The sequence below is a fragment of the Lates calcarifer genome, linkage group LG14, assembly GCF_001640805.2.
Source record: "Lates calcarifer isolate ASB-BC8 linkage group LG14, TLL_Latcal_v3, whole genome shotgun sequence".
Lineage (NCBI taxonomy): Eukaryota > Metazoa > Chordata > Actinopteri > Centropomidae > Lates > Lates calcarifer.
In genome coordinates this window covers 1,897,658-1,908,850 of record NC_066846.1, presented here as the reverse complement: position 1 = coordinate 1,908,850, position 11,193 = coordinate 1,897,658, and the positions used below count along the sequence as shown (strand labels likewise).

Below are 11,193 nucleotides of genomic sequence, written 5' to 3'. Positions count from 1 at the left end.
GCTGGCATGTGTCAGCAAGAGGGAAACAATGCATGGAAATAGCTAACATTTCACAAGAGAGACAGGCTTTCTGTCGTGGCCTGTTTTACATAACCTGCAGAGCATGTAGTTCCCCAAAGTCAAACAGTTTCTTCATTTCCTGAAACTATTGATAATGTAAATCAGTCCATTATCTCCTACATGCACCTGCTAAAAACACAGAACCCTGACTCCCATAATCACTTCTCTACAAAGTAAAGACTCATATTTAGCATCATGCAAACTATTGAAATATGAAGTTTATTTTCACACAGGAAGTGAAAAGTCCGAACTGCAGATTCAAAGTAATGAAGTCTTTTAATTATTCAGAAATTCAGCCAGTTAATTTTTTTCTTTCATTGGGACTACTGAAGTGCCAGGTTGCCAGGTGACACATGAATGCCATTTGGCTACTTCACAGCAAAGTGACCAGTTTAGTTGTAGTGACAGCTGACAACAGTTTGGAGAGACCTGTGGTTTAAGGAATTGCCTGGCCCACAGTAAACAGAAGCATTAGTCAGTGCTGACAGTGTTTGCATATGCAGCAAAGTAGCCACATTAGAGTAGATCCATAGCTTTTCCCTGCTGAGAGAATGAAGTGAAAAAACTTGACCTGTAGTCCCTCTGAGTGGAAAACACCTCTGAAATGATTACAGTCGTAGCCTGTGACAGACTCTGACCAAAATGCTGATGATATGAAACTGGCTGAAAGATTTTACGTTGCATTTTGTAGAACTGAAAGTCCTGATCTAACAAACTTCTAATCAAACTTCTTTAAAAAATATCCAAAACATGTACCAAGGTAAAGAATTCTACATATTTTAACTAAATTTGAGATTTTCAATGAGCACTCCACAAATTTCACATGTGATGGCCTGGACTTGATAAGGGTCATTCACACCCAATCAGAGCTTAAGCAGTTTTGTAAAGAAGAATGGAGAAAAACTGCAGTGTCAAGATGCACCAGCCTGATTGAGACCTACCCACACAGACTCAGTGCTGTGATAGTGGCTAATGGTGCATCTACTAAATACTGACTTGAAGGGGGTGAATGTTTATGCAATCACTTATTTTCATGATCATATATTTTTAATTAATTGACATCACTTTGTAGAAATTTGTTTTTTTTCTTCTGTAAATTTTTGTCAAAAAAGCCAAATTATTTTAACTATGCATTAACATTTTATAGCATTAGTAACATTTGAACCATCCCACAATACACTGCATCAGATTCTGGTTTTACTTTGATTCACCACAAAAGACAATTACGCATTATGGGAAGTGTAGGATCTAGAGTTGACTAGTAGTTGAGGGTCAGGACCACAGGTCAGTATATTTATCCCTTTAAATCGCACTCACACAAGTTCCCCAACTTTATGTCAGTGCAATACTAAATTGTTGGAGTTCCCCAGAAACAGTTATATTGATTGGCAGTAACACATAAAGTCTTGTTAGAATAAAAAGTATATCCGCAACACAACTTTGTACTCAAGTGTGTATGGGAGTTGATATGAATGATATATGACATGTATGTAAGTACTCTCCTTCTAAATGCACAATCTACATCAGTGTCTTACCATTCCCGAAGCTGAGTGGGGAAGGAGCGCCTCTTACAGACGTTACAGTAATATACTGGAGGCCAGCGGGGGCTGAAGTCTGGAGCCACTGCTTGATCCATGAGATTCCAGTCTCTCAGGACCTGGTTCCACAGAGCTATATCCCACCTACTGTTTCCCTGTTTGAGCGTGTCCTGGAGCAGCACTCTGCAAATACACAAGACATAGTCAAAAGTGGTGTGTTAAGTTTTATTTCTGAGATTGTTTTCTACTATAACTTAGTAGAGAGTTAATTTGTAAGTTAAACTTTTACAATTAAAAACACATACTTGATGAACATTTTATAAGCTGATTCCAGTATATATTTTCCAGTCAAAATATATATTAAAAAAACAGACTACTTTTAGGACATCAAAATGAATCAATACAGAGAAAATAATCATTTTCTGCATTTGAAACCTTCATGGGACATAACATTTACAAGAAATGTAAGTGAACAGTTGACTGGCTGTTAAGCAGTCTTACAGACTTTCCTTTTGGTGCCTGAGAGGGTTGGGGTAAGGGGGTTGTTCTGGGGAACATTTTGTTCTCCTTCATCCCAGCTCAGCACAGCACTAACAAAGCCTCAACGTTTGACACAAAAGAAGGTCAAGGAATGCCAAACAGAAAGAGGGACAGAGAAAACACAGTACTCCTGTGACACAAACAGGAAAACCACTTTATAGATGCACTCACTTATTTTCTCACAGCACGACATAACACCCAAAAATCTACAATTTCCACTCTTGCTTGATGCCTTGCAACACAACACACTGGAAAGGTTGGTCCTATAACCAAGTGTAACCTGCAGGTCAAAGTATCTGCCCCTCTTATATAAGTCTACTGCTAATATTTCTGTCACACCTGTGCAGGATCTTGACATTGATCCGGAGTCTGCTGGGTTGACGCGGCATCCCACCATCCATTGGGGCATCCATGCACCTCTGCAGCAGCAGAACTACCTTGTTCACGGTTCCTAACAATTCCTGCTCAGTGAGGCCGTTAAAAGATGAGGACCACCCTTGGTCCAGGATGTCAAACCCAAGGGTGAGCCCCGATGCATCCGTAACCATCAGGATACTTGTTCCATCGCGTTTCCCTGGAGAGATGCAACAGAAAGCAGAAGCAGTTACAATGTGAGCCTGCAAATCTGTGCATTAAGTAGATAATTTGTTTATTGAATTACTCTCGTGGGCACTAATGACCAATGTGTGGGCATGATCAGATGGTCTATTGGGTAACACTTACCAATAGGACTAACATTGTTAATCATTTGAAATTCAAACTTGTTTTCTCACACTCAGCTAAGTAGCTAGCCTTTTTCTAAGAGTGAGATGAAAAGATGGATATAAATGTCATATTTCTGTCTTAAGTACGCAACTGGTAGAATACATTAGCTTAGCTTAACACTGGAAGCAGGAGGCGATATATGGTAATAGTACAAAGTGTTTATTAATGAGCTTTAGAGGTGGTGGCTGGTAGGTGTATTTCTAAACTGTGTCCAGAAGCAGGCTAACTGTTCACTCCTTCTAGTCTTCTAGCCTTTACGCTAAGCTAAGCTAAAAACGTCCTAACTCATTTTAAGCCACACGCAAACCGGAGATAAATACTGTTTAAAATCTTACACTCGCGCCCTCAGTAGGAATGCTAATATATGCATTACCCCAAAATGTTGAGCTCTTTCTCTCCAAATGACAAACAGCTTACTTGTAGCTCAGTTGGCTTTCAATTTGTTATTTTTATAGTGTGTGTGTAACTTTAAAGTACCTAAGCACAGGCATATGTATAACGACTTGCTTTTTGTTGTTGCTTTGCTAGCTAGCCATGTAGCTAACTATGCGATATGTGACTTGAATTTAACATTGAACTGTTAAAATTTGAAATTTGCCAAGAAAAGAATTAAAACTTAAAGTTGACCTAGCTTGAGCCATGAAAAAACATTTATCTATATTTCTGTATAACAACAGCGTGTATACACTCACCCAGTTCAGACTGGGTTATCCCTCTTTTCCTCAGCCCTCTCGCCGCAGACTCAGAGTTAGAAAAGTCTATTACATGAACAATCCAGTAGGGGGAGGTGTCGGCGGGGTATGAGCTCCGGGGCCGTCTCCTCTCACCTCCCTGCTCTGTCCTTGCAGCCTTGAAGCTGCGGTACCACTGAGCCATGGTGTCTGTAAACTCCTGTAATGGGTGCGGGTTACCGGACACAACTTCCTTCTGATCCATCCCTGTTAACTAGTTAGCCAAAAAAGAGAGTGATATGAAATAAAGAGGAATCCACATTTGCACCTCAGATTGTTTTAAAATGCGACTCTTCATGTTATTCAGCTATTAGCTCATGGTTTACCTGAAGAGATGAATTTTTATGTTGAGCAGCGAGGATGACAGTGTCTCTTGATTTGGGATTCAAATATGAATAGAAAATTGTTATTTTACTAAACCTCCTTGACAACAATTCTGTTTCACTGGGACATTCCATTTATAAGATGACAATTTTCTTTAAACAGAAGAATCACCAGAAAATGTGTGATTATACATGAAACCTTTTTAGTTATTTCAATAGAGTGAAGTTACATGGATGGTGGAGTGAAAAAAGGAGAGGATTCCTTTTTTGCAACAGTATTACAATGTTCACAGTTGTTGTTTAGTGTGTATAAATAATAGTTTTTTCTATGTGTATCTTTAGTTCTAGCATTTATCCTTAAGTGCATTCTCAGGGTCCACTACCACTAGCAGAAGCTTTTTCTGGGCTCTCACCTGCCTCTCACAGTCTTCATCAGCAGATGGACTTGGAGATGGCTCAGTTGTTGTAAGGTGTATGCAACTTTTATCTGTTACCATGTCACCAAAGACAAGTGCCATATTCCATCTGCTGAGGAAGACTCTGAGATGTGGTTGAAAGCTCTGGAAAAAAAACAAAAAACAAACAAACTAATCAGTGGACCTTGAGTTAAGTTTTTTTCTTTAATATGATAGCTGACAGACTGAATTATACTATACAACAAAACTGAGCACAGTATATATATTTTTTGTTTACAGCCTTCATTAGTGATATTCTACTCTTTCATCTTTTCATATTCTATATGTCTGCCTTTATTTTTGATGGATACCAGTCTAATACAAATCTATGGAGAGATGTTCAATGTTTTTCCATCCTCCTTTCAGCATACTTGGCCTGATAAGAGCTTTTACTTTTTCTTTTTTAAAACAAACTCTGAGCACTGTGCAGTAACTGTGGTAGTCCATAAAGTGGATGTGTTGCTAACATTCAGTAAGCTTCTTTTCATGCTCTTTGTCAAAGTTTAATCTTACAGATTTGTGCTGTTTTGTGAGCACTCGTTTTCTTGGACGCTGTCTGCAGAGGTTCACACAAACACTGCAACATCCTTCACATCAGTTTCCACAGATCATCCCTCCATAGCCTAGCCAGAGGCACTCACATGTCTGTTTTTCAATGCAAGGTTGAGTAAATAGCAAACTATGCCTGGTGTCATTTTTCAAGGATGGCCAGTGTTCCCTCTGTTATTGGTAGTATAGTGTTTCAGCTTATGTTCAGCAACCCACTGATGCTCATTATACAATTATTATGATATATGATTTTGAATCATTTGATGATGTTGGGTGTACTCACCTTTGTCGTATTCTTTACACTGAAATGGGACATCAGGTCAATACACTTGGCAAACATCAGACATAATGTTCTATTAAAGTGATACATTATTGTTCAGAAACCATGAAATGCATATTTCTGTCCAAAAAACTGAAGCAAGAACTTCGAGAACTTGTTCAGGCTTAATAAGGATCAAAATGATTTAGAGCTGTTTAGAAATAATTTCAATGCCTGTGTTTAAAATATAAACAGAGAGGTAATACAACAGTTGTTCTCTTAGACATTCTCAGTTTTCTTTCCACAGTTACAAATTTCACCCTGAGTTTTGGAGGCTTGCAATATAACCACATTTTTAACTGATTTCTGAAAATCAGCTCAGAATATCAAAATCTCATAGATCATAATTTGAGCTCCTACATTACCCATAAATCACATAATTTGACATCAGTAAGGTCAGCACACTGAGAGATGATAATAAGGAGGCTGTGTCATTGTTGTTGATTCAAACTCTGGGAATGACCCGGTGCCCCCGCAGCTTTCTATTTGACTTCGCTGCCCCCTACTGGTATCAGCAAAGACTACACTTGAATGCTGTAAATGCAAACATTTCCAGCCATGGACCTGACCCAAAACTACTGGAGACTACACACAGTTTGCTCTGAATTTCACAAGAATTTTCTAATTAGTCAGTAAACAAGAACTCTAGGCCATTAGAATGATTCGAAAGATGCATCAAATCTTGCTTGGTGCAGCTTTAACTTTGATGACGAGGCATTGAACCTACCAGAACTGAATGTTAAATTGTCAAATATGTCAGGCAGAATTATGGTAAAAGGTGTAGAAAATGATGCAGATCACAGGTAGAATATTTCCAATTTTTAATTTGATAGTGCAGCTATAGAGAATGTGGTGTTTGAATATGAGGTGTAAACATGACTGTAGCTTCAAAAACACATTAGAACAAGCAGCTACAGTGTATATGATAATGTTGACATTATGGGAAAATGAAAAAACCTATCCTAGTGTCTTATGACAGTATTTGACTTTTTCTGCATGTGTGTGTGTTTCCTGGATGAATCCTCCTTCCTCTTTCTGCTGCTGTGACTGCTCTGGTGCAGCCGGATACGTTTTTTTAGCCTGGGCTCTCTCCTTTTCCAGGACCTCCGTGTCATCCAGAATCTCCAGACCTGGGATCTGACTGATGACGTACTGTCTAGGAAAAAGAAAAACACTGTTAGCAATATAGATCTATACAGCAGAGTTTGTACAAGTAGATGCAAAAATCACATTTTTATTGTGTTGGTTTATTCACACTGTTATGATGATGATTTATTTGATTTGTGTTTTACATTATAGAAAATTACACATAGATAGAAGCATAAAGCTAAAGGTCAAATTTTCATATTTTTTCAAACACTGAATAGATCTGGCTGTCTTTCCACATCACAGTTTGGTAAACAGGTACAGGTCGCTGTGCCTCTCTCTTACAGACTGCAACCATGGAACATGATGTGGGCCCACTCATTTCCACAATACAACAATGCTAAGCTATTCAACTGCACCATAAACAAACAAAGACAATACGCAGGGCAGTGTGCATACTGAAGAGGATCGGTTGTACAGTATAATGCTGGTGTGGTTGTTATGTGGAGGGTACACTGATGCACCTGTTGCAGCACTGTGCTCTGGAAAAGAGACCTTCAACAGTCTTGTGTATAGACATCAAACCATGTCCATTGGTTTGTTATATTTAACAGCTGTAAACTGAATACCCTGGCAAAAAATGCAAACCTGACTGTTTTAAAATACAGAATTAGATCAAGGACATTTGGACTTGAACTTAAGTGAAAATGGCTTTATCAGTCCTCCAAGACTTCAGTTATGGATTTGATGGACAGCTTGTATGTTTGTACAGTGTTGAGTCGTTGTATTGTTTTAAATTCTTAAGCTATATTCTCAAACTCAACTCAACTTGATCAACCCAGCATGTCTTAGCACTATGTTTTTACACCTATGAGCCAGAAGAGGGCGCCATTGTTCAAGTAAAAATGTCAAACTTAGACCAACCTACTTTTAAGCAGGATCATTCATGACATCTAGAAATACTGATAATGAAATGCTCCTGACACACCAAAGTAGTCTCTAAAACTCACGTCTTGGATTGTCCACATTTCTAATAATTTAATTTACATTTTATTTTATATAACATGGAGAGCTAAATGCTGTTCCTTTGCCTGTCACATATTTCTGGTGGTGAAATAAAACATTTGTTTATTTGTTTGTTCATTTTTATTGGCTTAACAGTCAACTGTATATACTTAGTCTAACACTGAGTATACAAATACTTGAATCAGGCTATAAAACACTCACATTTTAATTGTAAAAGGTTGCTAAAGCTCCCAGATTCCCAGAAAAATGGCATGGCCCTGCTTAAAAGCATAAAGTCAAGTGACAACCTGTAACATTATTTTTTGTGACCAAATAAAATAAAGCGTAAAGTCAACGAAACAGAGATTCTTGTTCATGGTTTCATAATTAGTGACCAGAAATAACCAGATGGTGAAAAGTTATACCTTGATGCTCACCTATAGTCTTTGTACTGGGTCAGACTTCCTCCATTGAAATAGCTAGGTGCTGCCTCATTGTTCATCATACTCAGAATCCTGAAATGAAAATCATGGTTGTATGCAGTGTAAAAAAAAACAACACTTCTTTTGTAGAAATGAAATACAATCCCAGACTTACTTGATATTTGGGAACTTTCGTCGGATTTCTTCCACAAACACGGGCAGATTGTTAATTTTGTTCTTGTTGATGCACACTGTGGTCACACTGGGCATGTAGGGGAACTTGACATGAGATGTGTAGTTGTTACAGTCCAGAATCAGAGTGCTGAGCTTCTCCAGCTGACCCAGCAGAGCCGGGTTCCAATATAGACTGAATGAAGGAGAACACACTGAAATACAGCTGCTTGGGCGTTTCAGTTACCGGGGAAATATGCGTTATAATTTATAATTGTCCTGCAGGCTTGAGGAGAACAACAGCATTGGTGATAACTGGTTTGTGATTTTGTCACTACCAGCAGCACCTTTTAAACTCCAGTAACTTCATCCATTATAATATAAAAATCTGTGGCGGCCCATTTCACACCTAGGCCTTCACTGGTGTCCTACCTCTACCCCACTTCTTAATAGGCTACCTTAATACCTTAACGTCACAGATATAGAAACCATCAACAATATAATGCTATAAAAACCCAATTAACACAATTCAATATGTCTCCAAACACTGCAGCCACAGCTGCTCCATACACATCATCTCCAGAAGAAGCATCAGTATTAACTCAGAAAATGATAAAAAACATAAACAATGAAATATACTGTAGGTAAAATGCATTTCACTCATCAAAACTGCTGATTATTTAAAGACAAATGCAAAAACTGCTTCTGTCGAGCGAACATTCTCAGCCCTAAAGTGAATTAAAACTTATCTGAGAAATATGACCGATCACACTCGACTTTCAGCATTAGCCTCCACAGCGATAGAAAAGGACTTATTGTTGGAACTGAGATGCACAGATAACCTCTACAACAGAGTCACTGAACTCCTCCTCCTCCTTCAGCCATTGTGGGTTGAGAAAACCTAGATTGTATATAGTCTATGGAGAAAACAGATATTAATCTATGCATGTTTAGCATGCACTAGTAGCAATAGAAGCGGTTTCGCTAGCTCTGACCAGCACAACCTCTGATCATTCAATCAAATGACATGAAAATGTTGACGTTAGCAAAAGCCTGCTAGAAGGCCCTGCTCTTGCCTGACTTGAAATCTGATTGGTTAAAGGATCCACGAGGCAACAGTTTCATTGCCATTCATTTTGAATTACCAGGGCCTGCACTATTGATTCTAAAGGCCTCAAGGCAGATTTCTTTTAACTTGGCAACGCAGCGCGGAAATCTGATTAGATAAAAGCTATAACATAAACAGACTGTATTAAACAGCGCAAATGAGAGGAAAGCTATGAGATGAGCCTATTGGGAATAATTTAATACATATAGTATTAATGGAAAAAACATATATTAAAATATAATTCAGTGATTGTGACAGTGTTTGGGCCAGCAGAGAAGGCCTTGCTGGCCCTGACAGCCCACCACTGGTAAAAAAATAAATAAATAAAAAATAGACCAGTGCAGCTTTAATTTTAAATAACCTAAGCTTTGGGATTGGGTGCAAACTATGATAGTAAATGGCTGTTGTAGTTGGTCCTTTAACTTCTGGTTAACAAGAAAAGGATACTCATCCAGCAGATTGTAACTCAGGTCCAACACCTCCAGAGTGTCAGTCTGTGAAAGTATAGTTTCATAAGGGATTTCTGTCAGGCCCTGGTAGGCAAAAGAAAGCCACTGAAAACTTGAGGCATGGCTGGATTGGCCTGATGTATGATGCTCCATGACAAAAACCACAGCACTGTAACCTCTTCAGTTCTTCTCTTGTGGTGATGATTAGGAGGGAAGTCAGATGATTATGCCATGATCAGACCCTGAATAAACAACAAAATAATAAATGTGTAAAAGATATGCATACCACAGAAAAGAGTCTGTGAGCAAGCATTTTTTTTCTTCACTAAAACACTAGCCTCTCCTGTTATGGCTTTGGGGGTTAGACCGAAATAAATAGATTAATACAGCATTGCACAATGATCTGTGTCTGGTAAGTAACAGTTCAACATTTGGCGCTTATTTGTTATCTTCCTGAGAGTGAAATGAGAAGATATTATCATCAACCTCATGTCTGTGTGCTAAGTGTGAAGCTGAGGTCTGGGGTTGATTAGCCTAGCTTAGCATAAAGACTGGAAGCAGGGGGAGACAGCTAGTCTGGCTCTGTCCAAAGTGTTAAAAATACACCTACCAACACTTCAGAGTACAAATCACATTACTCAGAGACAGTATTCTTTTTTCCCCTGACACTATGGTTAAGCAGCTGACAATATAACATTATTGTCTCTGGAAAAAAAATAAAAAAAATCACTTTCCTTCAAAAGTAGCTCAGAAACTCTCCTCACGGATCCTGAGGCCACAAAGTGTGTTATGTCACCATCTTTATTTCAAATCTTACTTGGGATTAAACACAGACAGGCACTGAAATAAAACCGGGCTGCTCTTTCTATTAAAAGCACACGTAAAGAGAGGAATTTTAGTCAGTTTAGTTAGCCAACTGCTGATGATAAAATGTAAAGTAAGTGAGCAGCTGCCTGTACACTTCACTTACTTACTAGCAAAAGATTGTGTTCCATTCAAAACTGGTGGTGAACATACTTATCTTCTGACTGACGGATGTTCTAAGTGCTGCTATTGTACGTTTTAGAAAGAACTTTTTTTTTTTATAATTTACAGTAGAGATCAATCATCACAACATGTCTCCTTGTCAAACAGTCAAATATAGATGCATCATATCCATGTATATCTGTTGAGTTTTAGTTGGACTCACCGAGTTGAAGAGGAGATGGTGTATCTTTCCAGTGCATGCAAACCTCTGAGAACTGCTTACAGCCCATATAAAAGGCCTTCTTTCATACCCCAGCTGTAGATCACATGATGGGGATAATCACATTGCCGCTTAACCTTGTGGTTTGCAGGGCCCACTGGCCCAGATCTAAATAACATTGGTGGTGTTGAATTCTCAAAAAAGGGACAACAGTGAGAGAGTCTTAAAACTAACGGAGAAACATCAACATGAAATGTAGTTCTACTGCACCCAAGGAAAGTTGCTTGATAATTGCTTAAATGGATTTGAAAATAACATAATCTCTATAATAAAAGCTTATTTTGAAGCTGATACACAAAGATATTACATATGATCAGTTACAGTGGAGCTGCAGATTCCACACTGATAATACTGATTTGACTCTCCTTGCAAATACTGTAAGGATAATTTTCAAAAAGTTATACATGAAAAACAAATGAACTGACT

General features: G+C 38.4%; 2 protein-coding genes across 2 annotated transcripts; both read right to left on the bottom strand.

The window, feature by feature from the left end:
* Window positions 1–1,559: 1,559 nt before the first annotated feature.
* LOC127143228 (zinc finger MYND domain-containing protein 15) lies at window positions 1,560–4,020 on the bottom strand. The gene is made up of 4 exons (XM_051075377.1): window positions 3,961–4,020; window positions 3,596–3,848; window positions 2,478–2,712; window positions 1,560–1,781 (listed from the first exon to the last, which is right to left on the bottom strand). Exons 2-4 carry the CDS (start codon window positions 3,837–3,839, stop codon window positions 1,592–1,594), a joined length of 669 nt encoding a protein of 222 aa, XP_050931334.1. The 5' UTR covers window positions 3,840–3,848; window positions 3,961–4,020; the 3' UTR covers window positions 1,560–1,591.
* Window positions 4,021–6,061: 2,041 nt separating this feature from the next.
* Window positions 6,062–11,159, bottom strand: LOC127143229 (leucine-rich repeat-containing protein 72). The gene is made up of 5 exons (XM_051075378.1): window positions 10,711–11,159; window positions 9,520–9,763; window positions 7,969–8,151; window positions 7,809–7,886; window positions 6,062–6,436 (listed from the first exon to the last, which is right to left on the bottom strand). Exons 2-5 carry the CDS (start codon window positions 9,672–9,674, stop codon window positions 6,238–6,240), a joined length of 615 nt encoding a protein of 204 aa, XP_050931335.1. The 5' UTR covers window positions 9,675–9,763; window positions 10,711–11,159; the 3' UTR covers window positions 6,062–6,237.
* Between the last annotated feature and the right edge of the window lie 34 nt (window positions 11,160–11,193).